Genomic DNA, 23,288 nt, shown 5'->3' with positions numbered 1-23,288 from the left:
AAATATAATAACTTTTCTGTATTAAAACTATGGAAAAATGTCATATGGTGAGTCAAATATTTTTGATGTGATGAATAGATGTGATGAATGTTTTACAGATATGTCTGTAAATTTACAAACATATTTGTAAATCTGGCATCTCTGGTGGTCTGAGAATTTATTGCAAGAAATCGCTTGAAAACATGCAAGAATTTGCTTGAGAATGAAGTGGATTGAGTCCGCACCACTTAGGTTTAGGGGAGCGTCAAAGAATGGCTGATTTTCAGTTGGAATGAACGTTTTCTAAATTCAAAATTATGAATGAAAATTAGCTTTTCTATATCAAATTAGTATTCTATTTAAATTAAAAACATTTTTGTTTGCAGGTGGGTAAAAAGTCTCATACGAAAATTGTTTATGAAGACAACTTTATTTTATAATGAAAAATATCAGTAACAATGTTGGATTTGTATAGCCATATGGTTGAATGAAAGTCAGAAATACGTGTTTCAAGTAATTAAATAACATGATGCCAAAATTTTCATTCAAATTTTCAAATTTGAAAACCGGTTTCGTGTCTTCCAACCTGATAGAGATTACACTAACGAATTTGGAACCCAAATTATGGCCCTAATTTGAAGTCGCCACCAGACGTCGACACCTTGCCACTGTCATCGCGAATTACCAATTTACCACTACATATCTGACATATCGTGATGTCGTTGATGAACTTTTTCAGCAGAGTGATAGTGAGATGGGCGGTGACGGTAGATAGAGTGAGATAGCGATAATCGTGCCATACGGCTGATAAATTTATAAAATCAATATTAATCAAACGCGATCAAATTGATTGGGTATGAATTCCCACCCTTTTGTACATATCTTGTGAAATAAAAAAAAAACTCTTTGTTTTTCTTTCAGTGTTCTATATCACAAATTTGACAAAACACCCCCTTCCCCCGTCGCAAACTGTCACCTGGCACAATTCATCCGCTCAGCAGCATACAAGCGAACGCCATGTTGCAATTCTAAAGTTTTGAAAAGCGGCCGACAGCAATCGTGAAATCTGTGTTGTCTGGTTGAAAACAAACACTGGACCGGTAAAACCACCTCGGTTCGACCGGAAAATATCACCAAAAGCGAGCTTGGAATCTGCTGCGTCGAACGAGCCCGGATTTGGCCCCGAAACCATGGCATCCGACGAGGAAATTGACGAATCTCTAGCCGGTGAGTGGATTTTGGTTTTGTGGGGGCTGAGAAGTCGCCATCGCTTCTTCGTGTTATAGCGTTTTTCTCCCTCTTCGCTTTGTCCTGCTGGTTCGCATGATGATTATCATTGACGAAGGGCAAGTGTGTGAAATGCGTGGGGTTTGCGGAAAGTGTTTCCGAAGTGGGAAAATGCATAACGCTAGCGCTACCACATCCAGATGGTTCTTGATGTTTTTGATGCTATTGTTGCTACCAGTGTTATTCGTGTAAAAGAATTATGATAAATTATTCGCGCAGGAAAATTATGATCGACTGTACAGGAAAATGAGGAATTGTTTCGTACCTTGCGGGTAATATTTTTTGGCGATAACTAGAGATTTGTGTATCGATGCGTTGGTTTATTTACGTTATCGTTTTTTACACAATAACTTTTCGGGATTCAGATATGGCAATAATTTTGTGTTTGTGAAGTACAAACCAAAAACAACTTCCAATTTCTGCCTTAATGTTTGCGGAAGCTTTATTTTGTTTAGTCGCTTCTGCTGACACGACGTTTGTATTTAATTCAAAATATATCACATGATGAATCTTTTTGTGTGATAAAACAAATAAATAACCAAATACTTGTAAACGAATGCATTAACAAATGGATAAAATCTAATTTAAAGTTTGGTTCTTTCTCGGTATTATCACTGAAAATTTAACATCATCCGCTACCCACGGCAGTGCGACTGTCTACTCAAAGAACTTCTCAAGTTAAAGTTATTTCTGAGTCCGGGTAGATGACATGGTTGATTCTGATGGAATGATTAGTTTGCACAAACGTCAGCAACCGGATTTCTAGTACCCTAGTCATAAGCTCCTACCGAACACTAGGTCAAACAGATACCATATAGAAGAAGATTTGAACCAGACTAATCGGAATAGACCCTGGCGACGAAAACGAACTAATGATGTGCACGATGCGGACTCGAGACGTGAAATTGTCGATCTTTCAATTTTACCGGAAGTACTCGTGAGCATTCCTAACTATTGAAAAACCGCAAGTTTGACATCGTAGCGCTGAATGAATTGTGATGCAGAGGATCTACAGTAGGTACGTTTCGCGATGTTCATACCAGCTACCGAAGCAGTGATGGACAATATGCAGCAGCCTGTGACTCGGCGATAGCCAATCAACCCACGAATGTGCAGATTGAGGGGCGATTTTTCAATATCAGGAGGAGTTCTAACCTATAATTGGTATGTACAGCGGCCTAAGACTCATCGATTTCGTCACCTCTAAGAATATGGCCATACGTATTACCTTCTTCCAGCACAAATTCCTCCACCGATACATCTGGAAATTACCAAATTAAACAGGTTCCCAGTTCAACCATGTTCTGATAGATGGTCGGCACTTCTCGGACATATCTGACGCCAGAATCTATCGAGGCGCTAACATCGATTCAGACCACTACTCAGTGATGGTTGAAATGCGTCCAAAACTCCGTTGTGAGCAACATTCGGTACCGATGCCCGTGACGGTACAATCTTATACTTATGACAGACATACAGCTGTACTACCGTTGTACTTCGAAAATTGTATGTCTGTCACCATGTACAGCGCTAGAACCATGCAAGCAACTCGGTACAATCGCTGTACCTGTACCGACCTATTTTACCGCTGTACATGGCTATAGTTGTACAGCGCCACAAACGGTTAGTGATGGGTAGCATGAACAAACTGAATCAAAACACTTGGTAATTATTATTTTCATTGACTTTCTCTTGAGTTAATAATTCAGATTAGAAATTTGGTTGTCGTGTTTGATGGTTCAGACGCTAAATAAAAAACTTTTTCATTGAAACATGTGGTGAAAATTGGTCGAACTTTTGATTGTCAGTTTGACATGCGGTGCAATGTACAACCAAAGTATGTCTGTCATGCTACGATGGTACCTGTACAACGCTAGTACAGCTGTATGTCTGTCCCTGGTATTACGTGTCGCTTGCAACAAACAGATGTCGACGAAAACTTCGCGCATTCGCTCGAAACTGCGCTGCCAGAAAAGAAAGAACTTAACGATGCAACCCGTAAGAACATGGAACTATAGAAAAAAGAGGCGGCGACTGCAAGCTCATCTCTTCTGTAGGAGCATTGCAGCATCGAAAGATGGTCTACTACTGACAAAATCTTTTTGTCAGCTATAGATTTGGTTCTCATGGCCTAAGCATCTCTGATCAGTCCTGTTGATATTCGAAACGTAGAACAGCAGTATCACGATGGTCCTCCTGCGAGACAGTGGAGTTGGTCGAAGGCCTTATAAGCTGCACCGCTCAAACACCAAGCAACGAACGATACACAAGAAGATTCGATCCGGACTAATTAACATAGATCAAGATCATCATCGGAAATTTCAATACTCAGATCGGTGAAAAAGAGGAGTTCGAACCTCTATTTGGTATGTACAGCGCAAACCAATTAACGAAAGAAAACGGCCTAAGATTCATCGATTTTGTCACCTCTAAGAATATGACCGTACCAGTACCTTTTTTCAACACAACTTCCTCCAGCAATATATCTGGAGGTAACCACATCAAACAGAATCTCAGATCGACTATTTTCTGATAGACAGTCGACATTTCTCGGACATAACTGACGTCAGAACCTATCGAGGCGTTAACATCGGTTCGGACCACTACCTAGTGATGGTTAGGATGCGTCCAAAACTTCTTGTTGTGAACATCATTCGGTACCAATGCCTGCGACGGTACAATCTAATGCGACTGAAACAAGCAGATGTCGCCGAAAACTACTGGCATTCGTTTGCACCTGCGCTGTCGGAAGAGGATCAAATTACCGTGGCTGCTCCTGAGGACAGTTGGAGCATAATTAAAACAGCCATAAACAGCGTAGCGGAGAACATCCTAGCACACGTGGAACAAAGACGACGGTACAAGTGGTGCGATGATGTGTGTCAGCAAGTGTTGCACGAGAAGAAGGCTGCTCGGGAGCTAATGCTGCGTCAAGCTACTCGTCAGAACGTGGAACAATATATACAGAGGCGGAGACAGCAAACTCAACTCTTCAAGGAAAAAAGCGTCGCCAGGATGAGGAGTGTGAAGAACTCGAACAATTGCATCGTTCTCAACGCATCCCGAAAAAGCTTCGTGTCACGAGCAGAAATGTGTCGAAATAAGGATAGGAGTACCCTGACGAACCAACGTAAAGTGACGGAAAGGTGGAGGCAGCACTTCGATGAACACCTGAATGGCGTGCAGACAGAGAACCAAGATAGAAGCGATTACGTTGGTGCAGTAAATAATGAAGATTTACCGCCCCCAAACAATGTTGTAAAAACTTTACAGTTATTATTTTATACTCAAAATATCAACAAATCAATATTATACATAATCAATCATAATGATCGTTCTTTCTAATGAGAGATTATTGATTATTGTTTCTCTCACACTATGACAGCGTATTTGGGCCAGCGGTCTCCATTGCCATTTTATGGTGTTGCAAATCTCTGTTAGTATTACCCCTAAAATAGAAAATCTATTCATTCAGGACAATCGGAAGTAGACCTCACGCCATGTTTCAATGGGCCTACGGGAGGCTACATTTTTAGTACTCAATTACATCCCATAGCGCATTCACCAAATCCAAATAAACAAATTTACTGGACACGTCAGGATTTCGTTCTAAAAATGCCACCAGGCGGGTGAAATGCTGTTTGTTTATCTTTTCTTCCCTAAAAAGCAGGACAAGATTCAAAATGTTAGCAGAAAAAGGTAAATAAATACGAAATTAAACTTACTCCATTTCGCGTGACTAGCAAGTGACAAATATACTTGTTCTTCTCCGTGACATGACAATATCGTGGTATTCATAATAACACCGAGTTAATCGAAGTTGTCACGACGGATGAACTCTTCCGGTTTCTACACACGGTGGCAGCCGTAATAACGTTGTATACAATTCATCTCGTTTTCACCGTGAAGTGACGATCGTGATCAGACCCAGAGAAAAAAAGAGAGATAGATGAGATAGAGAAAGAGAGAGAGATGAGATAGAGAAAGAGAGAGAGATGAGATAGAGAAAGATATAGAGATGAGATAGAGAAAGAGAGAGATGAGATAGAGAAAGATATAGAGATGAGATAGAGAAAGGGAGAGAAAGAGAGATGAGATAGAGAAAGGGAGAGAAAGAGAGATGAGATAGAGAAAGGGAGAGAAAGAGAGAGATGAGATAGAGAAAGGGAGAGAAAGAGAGAGAGATGAGATAGAGAAAGGGAAAGAGAAATGAGATAGAGAAAGAGAGAGAGAGAGATGAGATAGAGAAAGAGAAAGAGAGATGAGATAGAGAAAGAAAGAGAGAGATGAGATAGAGAAAGAGAGAGAGAGAGATGAGATAGAGAAAGAGAGAGAGATGAGATAGAGAAAGAGAGGGATGAGATAGAGAAAGAGAGAGATAAGATAGAGAAAGGGAGAGAAAGAGAGAGATAGAGAAAGAGAGAGATAGAGAAAGGAAGAAAAAGAGAGAGATAGAGAAAGGGAGAGAAAGAGTGAGATAGAGAAAGGGAGAGAAAGAGTGAGATAGAGAAAGGGAGAGAAAGAGAGAGAAGAGATAGAAAAAGAGAGAGAGAAGAGATATAGATAGAAGAGAGAGAGGAGAGATATAGATAGAAAAGAGAGAAGAAATATAGATAGAAGAGAGAGAGAAGAGATATAGATAGAAGAGAAAGAGAAGAGATATAGATAGAAGAGAGAGAGAGAAGAAATATAGATAGAAGAGAAAGAGAGAAGAGATATAGATAGAGAGAGAGATAGGAGAAAAGAGATATAGATAGAGAGAGAGATAGGAGAGAAGAGATATAGATAGAGAGAGATAGGAGAGAAGAGATATAGATAGAGAGAGAGATAGGAGAGAAGAGATATAGATAGAGAGAGAGATAGGAGAGAAGAGATATAGATAGAGAGAGAGATAGGAGAGAAGAGATATAGATAGAGAGAGAGATAGGAGAGAAAATATATAGATAGAGAGAGAGATAGGAGAGAAGAGATATAGATAGAGAGAGATAGGAGAGAAGAGATATAGATAGAGAGAGAGAGATAGAAGAGAGAGAGAAAAGATAGAGAGAAAGAGAGAAGAGTGCTTGGCGGCGATGAGTTCGAGGTAGTGGATCAAGTTTGTTTGCCTTGGCTGAATGGTAACGATTGACAATGATACCAGCAACGAGACCCGCAGACGCATTGGGAGTCGTGACTAGTGTGGTCTCCACAAACATGAGATCAAACTGACTCAGTAATCATGTAAAATGTTCACTGTACAAAATTTTCATAAAATTGGCATCGGCAAAATCGGCAGAATGCTCGGACTACGACATCGGCAAATCTTCGAAATCTTCGAAGGTGAAAAATGAAGACCGACTCTACTCTCAGTAGCTTCGCTTCGACTAGACCTGCTTCGGCAGTCGCCCACAACAAAAAGTGACTTGACTAGAAAATGAATTGACTAGCGTTGACTAGCGAGGATGACTGGTGAACTAGTCCAGTCAGTGGTTATTTTAACTGACTCGACTAATGGCGGGTTTACATTAGGGAGATCTATAGCTATAGATGGATTTATTCACGTGTAAATAGGTGTAAACGGGTGAGAATAAATATGATACACTTATTCGAGGTATATATAACTTGAATAAATTCAGCATATGTAAACGCTTGTGAATTTCTCACTGGTGAGAAATCACTGAAGTCGGATGCAGTTCTACTTCAGGTGAATAAATTCACCAAAAATATGAATATATTCATTATATAAGTTTGCGCTAGTGTAAACGGTTGATGCGATTTCTATAAATCTCATCATATTTCTTCACATGAATATATCACTAGTCTAAACCCACCCTAATGAATACAAATCTGCCTCTTCATTCAACTGACTTCATTCCACGCTTCCATTTCCCTCTGACACTAATTTTATACCCGCGTACGCAATCTTATTTCTACGTCCATATAAAGAGGAACGAAAACATGATTTCTGATGCAAAAAAGAAGTTACCCCATCAATGGACGGTTTATTGTCTATCAATCGTGAACTCAAACCAACGTACTTAGACATTTATCAAGTATGCTGTAAAGGTTCTCGCATTAGTATTAGTTAGTATTAGGCGTGCAAAATAGCGCACACACACTACACGCTATTTTATACGTGTGAGTAATTTTCGTGTACGATACAAAAGAATCTAGCTCACCTGTAGCGTTCGTCAAACCACGTTGAACTCAAACATCGATGCATGTACGTGTGCATGCATGGAGAGAGAAAGAGGGGAATGAATTCGTTTTGGGGGAAGTCACTTCAAAATGCAATGAGGACAATTTGACTGGGAAGAATGAAATGATATAGTCGAGTCGGTAGAGGGAGATAGCGACTAAACGCCCGACTGACTGTTTAGTTGTTTTGGCGGAGAAACTGCATGAAGAAGCCAAAAGTCATTACTAACTCAATACGGATATAGTCAATCAGATAGTCAGCTGACTATTTTAATTTGACTATGACTATGCAAAGCCCTGATCCGGAGAATCTGTGTGCGAGAAGACTATCGTAATTTGCGGACGGCGGAAAGATGACAAAACGTACGTAAAGATAGATTTTGGACAGCCTTCAGACCTGAAATTCTATAAGGCCACTGCCAGAGGAGTTGTCTCCAGCAAGTTTAAGTTTGTATTCGCTGACAACTTTGTCAGGGAGTTCTTGATTTGGCAAGGGATTTGCAGCAGTGGTAATCAAACCAAGATTCTCGTCACAAAGCAGACAATGGGGCAGATCACGAACGTCACTTCGCGGTGAAAACGGAATGAAACGCATACAAATTGCTTCCAATTCATTTCGTTTTCACCGTGAAGTGACGTTCGTGATCAGGCCCAAAGTACTCGAAAATGTATAGGGAAGTTTATCTGCAGATACTACTCCTTCCATTTATTAGGGTTCACAAAAGTCCGGTGAAGTTTTGACCAGATTTGGCAAGCTGCTACTACAGTCGAGAGGTGATTCAGTGGTACTGTGACAATGGAGTGGATTGCATCGAAAAAGATCTCAATCGTAATATATAACATAATATAATTCCGACCAATCGAAAAATATTGGACAATTGCCAAGCGGAGATTGAAGAAGGGTGCCAAAGTGAATCGGGATGCTGCAGACATGAAGAGATCGTGGGATAAAATGACCGCTGAGGTTGCCCAACAGAGACCCCAAACTTTGATGGAGAACATCCGAAGAAAAGTACGAAAATTCATCGAAACTGTAACGCATTGATTTTTAAAATCTTTTCTCAAAAGAACAATGAATTATCTGTATTTTGATATAGCAACAATTCTCGTACCTTTAACCAATCCCGAGATACAACTGGTTTTGTGATTCCGGATTCCGAATGAATAAAACTTTATCATGCTAACATTTTGTCCCTTGTACAACATTTTTTCTATATACAATCTTCTATCACGATTCTAAGCTATTATTTCCATTTCTTCCATCCCGTCCCACAGACGAGGAGGCAACCCTGGATGAGACCGGACCGGACGTCTCACAGGCGGCCGATGCCGATGAGAACTCCGACGACGATGCACTGAAGAGTCTGGCGCTGGCCCAGGACGAGGATGATGACTATGAGCCGGAGGATGTCCGCAGCAAGAAAAGCAAGAAGGGTAAGAAGCGCAAGGCTCGAGGAGAGGAAAAGAGCAAGGGTCGGAAGAAGAAAAAGCGAAAGAAGAACGACAGTGGCGATGAGAGTGACTATCGGCAAAGTGACGATGGGGGTGCAGCTGGTGGCGGTGGTGGCGATTCCGACTATGAGAAGCCCAAGCGAAGCGGGCGGGATAAGAAGAAGGGGAAGGAGGAGAAGAAGAGCGGCGGGAGTGGGGGATCCGGTGCGGATCGCGATATACCGTCGATCGAGGAGGTTTGTAGTACGTTTAATCTGACGGACGTCAGGATTGAGTATACGGACGAGGAGTACGAAAACTTGGTTACGTACAAAGCGTTCCATGTGCACGTTCGGCCTATTCTGATGAAGGAAAATCCGAAGGTGCCGATGTCGAAACTGATGATGTTGGAGCATGCCAAGTGGCGAGAGTTCTGCGAGGAGAATCCTCACCTGCAGGCTGAAGAAACGGAGGAGAAGGACGAGGAACCAACGCCTTCGCCGGAGTATATCCCGAAATCGAGTCGATCCCGGAACAAGACCGAAAAACGAGACGACGATATGATTTACGACGATGATGACGATGACGAGGAGGAGGAACTCGAGCGGGAGAAGAGCAAGAAGAAGGGCAAGAAAAGCTCCAGTTCTAACACGAAGAAGGCAAAGAAACCGAAAGTTCCGACGCTGAAAATTAAGTTCGGAAAGAGGAAAAACGCCAGCTCCGAGGAAGATCAAGATGCGAGCGGTGGGTCCGAACGGGATTCCGACGCCGAGTTCGAGAAGATGCTCCAGAAATCGGAGGAAAAAGCTGATAAGGAGAAGGAAAAGACAGAGGGGGAAGCAGCCGAACAAGCGGAGGGGGCCGATCCACCGATTCGGAAGAAGGCTAAGACGAAAATTGGTAAGCGAGAGATTAGTGACGGATTTCGCGCCAACTCGTCTATGGGATTGGCGTGACCATCTCAGAACTTAATGAAACTTTCTGGGCATGAAAACCTTACCTAATTAAGCAGCTTGACATACTTAGTTTTCCGAAAATTTACCTAAACTCACATATGGAAAGGGCTAAATATTTTTGATGATTTTTTTATAAATTTTTTTTACTCGAAAATGATAAGTCCTACAAAAGAGTGTCCTGCGCAAGAGTTTCAGGAAAATAATTAAATTTTCAGGATTTTTTTTTTAAATTCTACACTGAAAAAAATCGATCTCAAAAACTAAAAGTCGATTTTCTCAAAATGGTCATCTCAGATTTTGATGAAATGGTAGATAATTTGTAGATAAATATGGTACCATACAACTTTCCATACATCGCAACTTGTGCATATTTAAGGCAAAAAGTTTTCCTAACAAAAACTTTTACAAGATTTTTTTTTTGTACAGCTATAGAAAAAATCGATAACAGATAGAAATGGATTTATGGTGGATGCTAAAGTGCAGTTTTCAGCTTGTGTTTTGGGCATGAAAACCTTACCTAATTAAGCAACTTGACATACTTAGTTTTCCGAAAATTTACCTAAACTCACATATGGAAAGGGCTAAATATTTTTGATGATTTTTTTATAAACTTTTTTTACTCGAAAATGATAAGTCCTACAAAAGAGTGTCCTGCGCAAGAGTTTCAGGAAAATAATTAAATTTTCAGGATTTTTTTTTTAAATTCTACACTGAAAAAAATCGATCTCAAAAACTAAAAGTCGATTTTCTCAAAATGGTCATCTCAGATTTTGATGAAATGGTAGATAATTTGTAGATAAATATGGTACCATACAACTTTCCATACATCGCAACTTGTGCATATTTAAGGCAAAAAGTTTTCCTAACAAAAACTTTTACAAGATTTTTTTTTTTGTACAGCTATAGAAAAAATCGATAACAGATAGAAATGGATTTATGGTGGATGCTAAAGTGCAGTTTTCAGCTTGTGTTTTGGGCATGAAAACCTTACCTAATTAAGCAACTTGACATACTTAGTTTTCCGAAAATTTACCTAAACTCACATATGGAAAGGGCTAAATATTTTTGATGATTTTTTTATAAACTTTTTTTACTCGAAAATGATAAGTCCTACAAAAGAGTGTCCTGCGCAAGAGTTTCAGGAAAATAATTAAATTTTCAGGATTTTTTTTTTAAATTCTACACTGAAAAAAATCGATCTCAAAAACTAAAAGTCGATTTTCTCAAAATGGTCATCTCAGATTTTGATGAAATGGTAGATAATTTGTAGATAAATATGGTACCATACAACTTTCCATACATCGCAACTTGTGCATATTTAAGGCAAAAAGTTTTCCTAACAAAAACTTTTACAAGATTTTTTTTTTTGTACAGCTATAGAAAAAATCGATAACAGATAGAAATGGATTTATGGTGGATGCTAAAGTGCAGTTTTCAGCTTGTGTTTTGGGCATGAAAACCTTACCTAATTAAGCAACTTGACATACTTAGATTTCCGAAAATTTACCTAAACTCACATATGGAAAGGGCTAAATATTTTTGATGATTTTTTTATAAACTTTTTTTACTCGAAAATGATAAGTCCTACAAAAGAGTGTCCTGCGCAAGAGTTTCAGGAAAATAATTAAATTTTCAGGATTTTTTTTTAAATTCTACACTGAAAAAAATCGATCTCAAAAACTAAAAGTCGATTTTCTCAAAATGGTCATCTCAGATTTTGATGAAATGGTAGATAATTTGTAGATAAATATGGTACCATACAACTTTCCATACATCGCAACTTGTGCATATTTAAGGCAAAAAGTTTTCCTAACAAAAACTTTTACAAGATTTTTTTTTTGTACAGCTATAGAAAAAATCGATAACAGATAGAAATGGATTTATGGTGGATGCTAAAGTGCAGTTTTCAGCTTGTTTTTGTAATCAAATACAATATGTTTCAATTCAGAGAGCAACGACAGTTCACAAACAATAGCCTTCTGCCAAAATATAAATGGATTGTAGAGATACCTAAAAGATGAATAAAATGGTTGTGCAGTTGTTTGAAAATTACCAGTCGTGACCGGCGGCAAATATAAAGTGACGGAAAATAAATAGCATTATTTTGATTCTGCGTATCAGAATTCAACAAAAAAAAGTGTGACATTATTTAGCAACATGAGTCAGGGCACATGAGGTAGGGCACATATTTATCTACCATTTCATCGTAATCTGATGACCATTTTGAGAGAATCGACTTTTAGTATTTGAAATCGTTTTTTTTTTCAGTTTCCAAAAAAATATTTTTCATAATTTTTTTTTCCTGAAAGTTCAATTATTTTCCTAAAACTCTTCTATAGATCACTTTTTTGCAGGACTACCATTTTCGAGTAAAAAAGTTCTATTAAAAAAATGATCAAAAATATTTAGCCCTTTCCATATTTTAGTCTAGATAAATTTTCGGAAAACTAAGTATGCCAAGTTGCTTAATTAGGTAAGGTCTTCACGCCCAGAAAGTTTTATCTAGTTCTGAGAGGGTCATGCCAACATCTGGTGAGTTGGCGCAAAATCCGTCAAGTATGGGTTGTTCAGACTAATTTTGAATAATTATCCATAATTTCCAGGCAACAAGTCCAAAAGAAAAGGGCGCGCAAAGAAAAGCAAATTCCCCGATGGGGAGGATGGCGAGCACGAGCACCAGGATTACTGCGAGGTATGTCAACAGGGTGGCGAAATTATTCTCTGTGATACATGCCCCAAGGCTTACCATCTGGTTTGTCTGGATCCAGAGCTGGAGGATACGCCCGAGGGCAGATGGTCTTGTCCGACGTGCGAGGCGGAAGGCCCTGCGGACGATGACGACGACGAGCATCAAGAGTTTTGTCGAATTTGTAAGGATGGTGGCGAATTGCTGTGCTGCGATATGTGTCCATCAGCTTACCATACGTTCTGCCTGACTCCCCCGCTGGATGATATTCCGGATGGTGATTGGCGCTGTCCGCGCTGCAGTTGTCCTCCGCTGCCCTATAAGGTGCAGAAGATTATAACCTGGCGTTGGACCGATAAACCAATCGATCCGAACAAACCGTCGACTTCGAAGGTTCAACCGATTCGGCGGAGAGAATATTTCGTGAAATTCGCTGAGATGTCCTACTGGCACTGTGACTGGGTTACGGAGTTCCAGCTGGATGTGTACCATCCGTTGATGTTCCGTTATTACACGCGCAAGTATGACATGGAAGAGCCTCCCAAATTAGAGGAAGCAATTGATGAGGCGGACAGCCGGTACAAGCGACTGCTTAAAATGCGCGAAGGCGGTGACATAGACGATGTAGAGCTGGAGGAAAGGTTCTACAAGTACGGTGTTAAGCCGGAATGGTTGATGGTGCATCGTGTGATCAATCATCGAACGATGAGGGATGGAAGAACGCTATATTTTGTAAAGTGGCGTGAGCTGCCCTACGAAGCGGCTACTTGGGAGGAGGAAGACGACGAAGTTCCTGGGTTGAAGAACGCTATTGAATACTATTTGGATTTGAGGGCGAATTGCACCAATGAGATAAATAGCAGTAGCGCCAGTGGAAGTAGCAAGAAGAACAAGAAAAAGGGACGCAAATCGCGTGCCAAAGAGCTCGAGGACGACGATCGCATTGGTCCAAGACGCTACACACCCCCACCGGATAAGCCAACTACTGATTTGAAGCGCAAATACGACGTTCAGCCGCCCTATTTGGACGAAACTGGTATGAGACTTCATCCGTACCAGCTGGAAGGTATCAACTGGTTGCGTTATTCTTGGGCCAATGGAACTGATACCATCTTGGCCGATGAAATGGGTCTGGGTAAAACCGTTCAAACTGCAACTTTCCTGTATTCACTGTACAAGGAGGGACACTGCAAGGGACCCTTCTTGGTGGCGGTGCCATTGTCCACCATTATCAATTGGGAGCGAGAGTTCGAAACCTGGGCACCGGATTTCTACTGTATCACATACGTTGGTGATAAAGATTCTCGGGCAATTATTCGCGAGCATGAGCTGACCTTCGAAGAGGGTGCCGTACGTGGAGGTCGTGCCTCCAAGATTCGGGCCAACACGGTCAAGTTCAATGTGCTACTGACAAGCTACGAAATGGTATCGCTGGATGCGGCCTGTCTTGGGTCGATCGATTGGACGGTGTTGGTGGTCGATGAGGCCCACAGGCTGAAGTCGAACCAGAGCAAATTCTTCAAAATCTTGGCCAACTATAATATCGCCTACAAGCTGCTGCTGACCGGAACACCGCTGCAGAACAATTTGGAGGAGCTGTTTCATTTGCTTAATTTCCTGAACAAGAACAAATTCAACGATTTGGGCACATTCCAGAACGAGTTCACGGATATTAACAAGGAGGATCAGGTAGGTTCGGAATACGTAAGAAGTCTATTCAAAAAGTATCGCGTTTTTATGTAAATAGTTTGGAAAGTTGACAGTCGATTCTGAAGATATGTCACGAGCAAGTTCCGATTAGTATAGGATTTTACATCACTTCGATCGCACAATATTCATTATATTGCACTATAATTATCGCAGGAAACAGAAACCTGGTTACCTCAAGTATTGATTACTTCATCCAGGTGTGTTCTGGAAGTTCCCGGAAATTTGGTGAAACCCATTCTTGTAGGGCCTCATTCATAGCCTAGTTGGTAAAGGCACGCTATTAGCAGGTCTAAGGCGGCAGGTTCGATTTCCGGTCCAGCAGCACTATTTCGCAGCTCTCAGGGAAAACAAAAACCAGTTGCATTGTTGATTTTGTGTAGTCTGTTGTTCTTCAGGAAATTCAGGACAGATTGGTAAGCATTTCAGGAAAAAATCTTGAAACACTATCAAAGAAATTGTTCTTCGTGCATTCGTTTCGATCAATTCTTCAATACTATGTATCAGAAGAGTAACTGCTATGGCCTCTGCAGAGAATACAGAGAATATATCTGTGATATAACCGCAAGGGTGACGTAGAACCATCGTTGGCTTAGCAATCATTTGTTTGAAGTTGCATTAGCATCAATTCACAATGAATTAATAAATAGATATTTTGAGAATTTGCTGAACATTCTTCTTGTAAGTGTGTGAGTGGATGAGTGTATGTGTTGAATTATAATTCATACAGGGAAATACCTAAAATACGACTCTTTTGAACTGACTGGTGGTCCTGAAAAGGATCGATGGGTGGCTTTGAAGAATCAACTGAAGATGGTTGATACATAATTGATTTTTGTTCTCATGAGAACAAATACTCGAGATATACGACCTTATTGACAGAATGTATCTCTTCTAGATGGTCCATCCAAGCGACGCTTGTGATCTAGGTTCCGGTTTGGGATTCTTCGTTTTATTTTACCTTACTCCCGTACGTGGCGTCTGGTTGCCAACGATGATCAAAGATTTCGGTAGTAGAACTCTACAAATGTTGAACTGAACCTTATCGTTGATTGAATAAATTGAATTTCATTGAATCAAATCTTTGACTAGCGTGTAACCAATTTGAACCTATGAATTGAACTGTATTGATTGGTTGAAGAAATTGAACTTTAACGTTGTTGAACTTATGTTTCGTTTGCTTGAATTAATTCATTCAAAATTTTTTTTTATTCATTTTTAGGCATATATTTTCTGTTGCTTCCATTTGAAGGATTAGAAAATTTGGTATAGGATAGTTGAGAAACATCTAAATTAGTGAATTTAAATAACATTTCGAAAGCGAAAAACTTAAAATTTAATAATTTTTAATGTGTTATTATTTTTATTCCAAAAATTCATATTAAACTTGATTGTTTCATTCAATTAGATTAAAGCTTTCTAACCTATCTACAATTTGTTCTTTAATACCCAACTTATATCTTTCTTAATTTCGCTGCAATATCGATAAAAATAATTTCTGGAGAAAATTCAAACAAAATCTTCAAAATTCACGATTTTTACTGCACTGCACTTATAATAACCACTTAATTTTAACCTTAACGTAGAAAGGTTACATTTTTTCTTGAAATATGTCAATTTGAAATATAAAAAAAAATCAAACTGTATATAATCGAGTCCAAAATTGTATATAATCGAAAAATACATCCATTCTCTCCCAGGACTAAATCTATAAAAGGTAGAGAAGATGTTCCTTTCCTACTCAGATAACCAAAACCGCATCGGTTATCTGCCTACCTATTTGGTACATAAAATTCATCCCACTTGTTTGCGTGGTTCTATGTCTATACCATCCTTCACTATTTCACCCACGTGGAATCCGAAATAAACATATGTATGTTTATGAGATTGTTTCTATTCTTTCTCCGTTCTTTGCGCTCATTCCACGCGTGATTAGGAGCGAGACCTAAACATATATTTTTATCATCTCTCGGGTACCCGTACGGCGTTCTCGCTTTGGGGCTTCTCAAAACCTGCGTCCCACGAAAATGGTTCAAATGGGAAACATCTAGCTAATTGCCAGCAATAATCTAATTCTTTACCTATGTCTACGCCACCCGCGTAGGATCTCGAGTAAACATTTGTATTATTTGCTTTTTCCTTCGCAAAGCGTGCTATATGATGCTAAGTTTGTTTGCGTCATAATTATGCGCTGCTTATCTGATGCTAAGTCTGTTTGCGTCATAATTATGCGCTGCTTATCTGAAGCTGAACAAACCAAAGTAAGAAAGAAAGGAAAGAAGCACGTGGTTCCCTCCTGCTGGCATTGATTTAATTTAGTCGAATTAATTGAGATGTGCCTGTTGCGCTTTTATTTTTTTATTATACATCGCGCTTCAATTAACATGATTTAATTTCCGGCCCTGCTATTGAAAGATCCGTAACAGTGGCAAACTTAATAGTGTTTGTACAAATTTCAAACCAAACTTTATCTGTTAAAAAAAGCCAAATTTCTGACCGCCGGACAAACAGTGTACGGCTATCTTTGTTGACGCTCGAAAATTTCAGTATAGTTTGCAAAAAATTCAATTTTAGTGATTCTACGGTAAGGACGATAAAAAAAATTGGTGGGTTATATATATGATATAACCGCAAGGTTGACGTGGGACTACCGTTAGCTTAGTAATCATCTGATTGTATTGATTAAATTATCGATTGAATGGAACAATTTTCGCATTGAATTGAATTCAATATATTTGCTTTGTAAGTAAAAAATTTGAACAAATGCCATGTAACACCAATTCATGCATTGTAATGTATTATGTTCTTCGTTACAAGTAAATTTGATGAGAGTATTTTGCCTAATCATCAAACGGTATGCGTGAGCGGTATCTTCCAATGCAGTGTTGCATAACCTGTTGTGTTCGTACCCGCTTTTGTAGTTCATGGTAGACACACATTCCGGAGTGCATCAATCAACTGCTTCAACTTCTACTTTTTATACTATAGAGGTTTTAAACTTGAAGGTTCACTCGCCTCTAGTATCTGAAATGACGATTTAGATGTACGTATTTGGGAAACATATTACGGTCTGCAACAAGGCAGCGAGTACAGAAGTTCTCGCCGCTCGCATGTATAAGCAAAGCGGATTTCCCTAAGCGACTTGGTTTAGAAGTCCGTGTTAGGGAAACATATTTCGGTGTGAACAAAAACAACATAATAGGATAGGATAGGAGTACCGGTAAGTTTCTTCGTTTTTTTTCAAAAAATAATGCTTTATTCTGCAAAAATGGTTACAAATTCAATATTCAAAGTATTCCCCGTCGCTAGTCACAACTTTTTCCAATCTTTCTGACAATTCACGGATCCCTTTGCGGAAATAATCTGCCGGTTTGTCGGTTAATCACGAATCAATCCAATTTTTGACTTCATCAAAATTGGAGAAGTACTGGTTTCCCAGGCCATGTTGGTCGATCGAAAAGGACAGTAATCGGACGGATCAATGTCTGAAGAATACGGCGGGTGGAATAGGACCCAAGTCTATCTGCAAGTTCTTGTGGCGTTTGTGACGGATCTTGATCGGGTAAAGTCTCCAATTCTTCATCTTCAAACTTTTTTGGAGGTCCAGAACTTTCTTCGTTTTCCAAGTCCAAATTACCTCTTTTAAACCGTGCAAACCACGTCTGACACGTTCGCTCAGTTGAAGCATGGTCAACATAAACTTCCACCAAAATGCGATGACTCTCCGCAGCTTTTTTCTTCATATTGAAGTAATGAAGTAACATTCCCCGCAAAAACACTCGTTGGTACGGAATTCGACATATTCGAAGTGGCAAACTTGAGGAAAGATGTTGTTCCGAAGTCTGGGAATCCTCCGAACGTCCCCCAGCGGAGTGTCTACTACAATAATTTCGGAAAACGGATGAGGAAATAATAAATAAAACTAAGAAAGACTATGCTTTCGACAGCAATGGCGAATTTCCCGGGCAACCGCCGGAAGGCCGTCTTTTGTAAAATTGTCCATTTTTCTAACGCAAGCGTTAGGTGATAGATATGAGTACCAACATAATGCCACAAAAATATTGAATATAAATAATCCGCGGAAAATCGAAAGTCACGATACTTTTTGAACAGACCCCGTATGGTAGCCTCGTATGGTAGTATACCTCGTAGATTCGATGCAGAAACTAACATACATTCCCTTCTCTAATTCTCACAGGTGAAAAAACTGCACGAAATGTTGGGGCCCCATATGCTGCGTCGTCTCAAGGCGGACGTGCTGAAGAACATGCCCACCAAGTCGGAGTTCATCGTGCGGGTCGAGCTGTCTCCACTGCAGAAGAAATACTACAAGTACATCCTGACGCGCAACTATGAAGCGCTGAATCCGAAGGGAGGGGGTGGGGCTTGCTCGCTGATCAACATCATGATGGATCTGAAGAAGTGCTGCAATCATCCGTATCTGTTTCAGGCGGCGGCCGAGGAGGCCCCACTTGGGCCGGGAGGAAACTATGAACTGCAGTCGCTTACCAAGGCCGCCGGAAAGTTGGTGCTGCTGGAGAAGATGCTAAGGCAGCTGAAGGAGGGAGGTCATCGGGTGTTGATTTTCTCGCAGATGACAAAGATGTTGGATATCATGGAAGATTTCCTGGAAGGGATGGGTTACAAGTACGAACGTATCGATGGAGGTATCACGGGAACGATCCGACAGGAGGCTATCGATCGATTCAACGCCCCAGGGGCGCAGCAGTTTTGTTTCCTGCTGTCCACCAAGGCTGGTGGTTTGGGAATTAATTTGGCTACGGCCGATACGGTTATCATTTACGACTCGGATTGGAATCCCCACAACGATATTCAGGCTTTCTCGCGTGCCCATCGGATCGGACAGGCTAATAAGGTTATGATCTATCGGTTTGTCACGAGAAATTCCGTCGAGGAGAGGGTTACCCAGGTGGCAAAGAGGAAGATGATGTTGACCCATTTGGTGGTGCGTCCTGGAATGGGTGGTAAGGGATCCAATTTCACCAAGCAGGAGCTGGACGACATTCTCCGATTCGGAACAGAAGAACTGTTCAAAGAGGATGGGAAGGATGAGGAAGCCATTCACTACGATGATAAGGCTGTGGCTGAGCTTCTGGACCGCACCAACAAGGGCGTAGAGGAGAAGGAAAATTGGTCCAACGAGTATCTGTCTTCGTTCAAAGTCGCTTCCTACTCGACCAAGGAAGACGTTGAAGAGGAGGTGGACACCGAAATCATTAAACAGGATGCGGAGAATTCCGATCCCGCCTATTGGGTCAAGCTGCTTCGTCACCATTACGAACAGCATCAGGAGGATTTGTCGCGAACGCTTGGAAAGGGAAAGCGAGTTCGCAAGCAGGTCAATTACACCGATGGAGGTGTCGTTCAGGCGGATGCGATTAAGGAGGATTCAACCTGGCAGGAGAATGTTTCCGATTACAACTCAGATTATTCCGGCAATTCGGAAGATCAGGGCGATGAGGATGATGATGAGGGTGATCTGACTCGGCGCAGCAAGAGAAGAATCGAGCGGAAAGAAGCCGAACGAGACAATCGCCCGCTTCCACCGCTTTTGGCTAGAGTGGGAGGTAATATTGAGGTGCTGGGTTTCAATGCTCGCCAGCGGAAGAGTTTCCTGAACGCGATCATGCGTTACGGAATGCCTCCCCAGGATGCATTCAATTCGCAATGGCTGGTCAGAGATCTTCGGGGCAAATCGGAGCGGAATTTCAAGGCGTATGTATCGCTTTTCATGCGCCATTTGTGCGAACCTGGTGCAGATAATGCGGAAACGTTCGCCGACGGAGTTCCCCGGGAAGGACTCAGTCGACAGCATGTGTTGACGCGGATTGGTGTGATGTCGTTGATCAGAAAGAAGGTTCAGGAGTTTGAACACATCAATGGATACTATAGTATGCCAGAGTTGATCAAGCGGCCCTGTGAACCGGTCAAGTCAGCGGTGCCGCTAGGGGACGGAAGCAGCGAAACACCCAAATCGGCAACGACAAGCACCAGTGCCACTCCGGCCACCAGTGCTGCTCCAAGTCCCGCTCCAATCGGTGTCGATAGGGAAGATGATGCGAGCACCTCCGCCGACGATAAGAAGGAAGTTGACGAGCGGAAGGACGTTGACCTTAAGCGGGATGAATCGGAAACTGGTGATGGAGAAAAGTCGAATGACGATAAAAAGGATGTGGATTCCTCAGCCGATCAATCGGACGAAGTGAAGAAAGAGAGCGAATCTTCGGATGATACTAAGTCAGAGGGAGAAATCAAGCCAGAAGAGTCAAAGAGTGATGCAAAAGCTGAAAAATCGAAAGAAGAGGAGACAAAGAGTGATATCTCTTCGGCGGCAGACCTCAAAAAAGACGATACAGATGATGATGTTAAGATTACCGACGAAAAGAAGGAGGATAAACCCATTCCAATCGATGACGACGATGACGATGTTGTCATTGTCAAGGATGATGACGAGGATGTTAAAAAACCACCTAGTAAGCCGGAACATATTGAGGTGCACAAGCGAACATTTATGTTCAACATAGCGGACGGAGGATTCACCGAACTGCACACACTCTGGATCAACGAGGAAAAAGCAGCGGTCCCCGGAAGAGAGTACGAAATTTGGCACCGTCGTCACGATTACTGGCTGCTGGCAGGTATCGTTACCCATGGATACGGCCGTTGGCAAGACATCCAGAATGACATACGTTTCGCAATCATTAACGAACCGTTCAAAATGGACGTCGGAAAGGGTAACTTCCTGGAAATCAAGAACAAATTCCTCGCCCGTCGATTCAAGCTGCTGGAACAGTCGCTTGTCATTGAGGAACAGTTGCGGCGGGCGTCCGTATTGAATCTTGCCCAGGATCCAAGCCATCCCGCAATGGCTCTGAATGCTCGCTTCGCCGAGGTCGAGTGTTTGGCCGAATCCCACCAGCATCTGAGCAAGGAATCTCTGGCTGGAAACAAACCGGCCAATGCTGTTCTCCACAAGGTTCTCAACCAGTTGGAGGAGCTGCTTTCCGATATGAAGAGCGACGTTTCACGCCTCCCGGCGACGCTTGCCCGCATTCCACCCGTTGCTCAACGACTGCAGATGTCGGAACGATCGATTTTGTCACGCCTGGCAGCGACAGGAAACGCCGTTCAACCGAATCGTAAGTTGCACACACCCCCTTGAAACATAACTTACTAATCAACATCCGGTTTTTTTTTCTTCTCCACAGCTCCACTGACTCAGTTCCCTGCCGGCTTCCAAGGGACGTCACTGCCCGGCTTTGCGGTGGCGGCTGCAGCCGCGGCGAATTTCGCCAATTTCCGACCCACCTTCTCGGTTCCCGGACAGCCGAACCCGAGCTACCCGAGTGGATCTGGAACGTCCAAGTAAGGTCGGTCGCGATTGATTTTATTCATTAAGGATCAACGTTAGGTTATATACATCTCGTCGTATACAACATCGTTTCTGTATTACGTGCTACTCTGTTTCGATTTGATGAAGGAAACACGTTCCTTGAGAGAAAAAAACAACAAATTTTAGGGTTCCTCTTTTTTGTGTCGTATTTTCCGTTCCGCCACATTCGATTCGATCATATTGAAAGCTACTTGTATGTAAAGTTTTTTTTTTCTTATTTATTCAACGAAAATGCAAGTGGAGGATGATACGCGTTGGTTAAGTAACATAGAAGTGATATGAGCAAACTTACACCGTAATCTTAAGCACTGTAACACAATTTCATCATTTCGATAGAGGTAAATAAAAAAATCTGAAAAAGAAACGACTTCGGTGCATTTTGTCGATACCGCAAGGCAGAAGTAGATTGAAAGAATGAATCCAGTGATTTTCATGCGCATCTGACGGTTTCCTATTCCAGAATAGCGTTGTGAGTTATTCATAGTTGAAGTAATGAGACGTTCGATGGAACCAGTTTAAAAATAAGAGACGACGATCGAAAAAAAATTCGAGATTCGAAAGGTATCACTTTCCACGTTATATGCAGCAACAACACGAGTATACGAGAAAAAATTGTCAACGAGTTATTTCTTAGAGCCCATTGGTCCTCCAGTGCTACTATAACATTGTCTATGATAATCTTAATCCTGACTTAATCCACGAGATCACAGTGGTAGAAGCACTCCAGAAGAATTTGCGGTTGACCATGACCGAGTACAGGGTGTCGACTACCCTGAAAATCAGAGAATATCAGGAAATTTCGTCAGCAATCTCGAAAAAATGAAATTCCGCCAATTAGAATTTTGAGTATTGCAGTGATTAGAAAATTTTGATGACACCAAAAACTGAGAGGGTTTAGCAAGGGCGTGATGAGCTTTATGATGACGGTTGGCCTTGTCACCGAATTCTAAATCAGAGCTCCAGGAAAATCTAAACTGAATCAAAACACGTGTAAGAAAAGCAATTGGCAATTGTCTCGTACAGGCCTTCCCGGAATTTGTCAGTAAAGGATAGGCTCATGCACTTTTGTTTTGGTCATTACTTTCACATTATCTGACCACTGGTTTACACGACCTTATAGATGGATAGTTTAATGATTTATGTATTGATAAAACATAGTTTTCATGCTGAAATATTCCTTTTTTGAGTGCGAACCTTATTTTAAGTCCTTTATTGCGTTATCCGCAATTTTCGTTATTCACGATGAGCTAGCCAGACTATTCCGCGGATAATCGGACTTCTACTGTATATATTTGAACAAACTTCGTCTTGTATCGATGAACGGTACCAATGTGAATTGGTTATATTACGTGAGCAACTGCAACTGGACTCTCAAAATGAAGAAGAAAAACTCTTGAATTTGAGTAGCTTCGGATTGCATATAACTCGCCAAAATTTTACGACAGACAAATCTTGAAATTTTGTCTGAGACGCGAAACACTGGTTTTAATGCTTATGGAGCGTGAATGTATCCTTGATCTTTCCGTCATTGATTACAACAAAAAAATTGGTCAGCGGAGCTCCAGCAGAATTAGCACTGCATTGACAGCAACAAAAATGTTTTTATGAAAAAATGTGTGAGGAAATGGTTGTGCTATGCGACAAGTTTATG

At 41.2% G+C, this 23,288-nt stretch overlaps 1 protein-coding gene across 1 annotated transcript; it reads left to right on the top strand.

The window, feature by feature from the left end:
• Positions 1-976: 976 nt before the first annotated feature.
• LOC129768010 (chromodomain-helicase-DNA-binding protein Mi-2 homolog) lies at positions 977-22,001 on the top strand. Its single transcript, XM_055769359.1, has 5 exons — positions 977-1,206; positions 8,719-9,774; positions 12,434-14,205; positions 18,422-21,383; positions 21,453-22,001. Exons 1-5 carry the CDS (start codon positions 1,170-1,172, stop codon positions 21,611-21,613), a joined length of 5,988 nt encoding a protein of 1,995 aa, XP_055625334.1. The 5' UTR covers positions 977-1,169; the 3' UTR covers positions 21,614-22,001.
• The last annotated feature ends 1,287 nt before the right edge of the window (positions 22,002-23,288 follow it).

This window comes from Toxorhynchites rutilus, chromosome 2 (genome assembly GCF_029784135.1).
Source record: "Toxorhynchites rutilus septentrionalis strain SRP chromosome 2, ASM2978413v1, whole genome shotgun sequence".
NCBI lineage: Eukaryota > Metazoa > Arthropoda > Insecta > Diptera > Culicidae > Toxorhynchites > Toxorhynchites rutilus.
The sequence above is the reverse complement of the archived record's forward strand: the minus strand, read 5'-3'. Positions and strand labels throughout refer to the sequence as shown.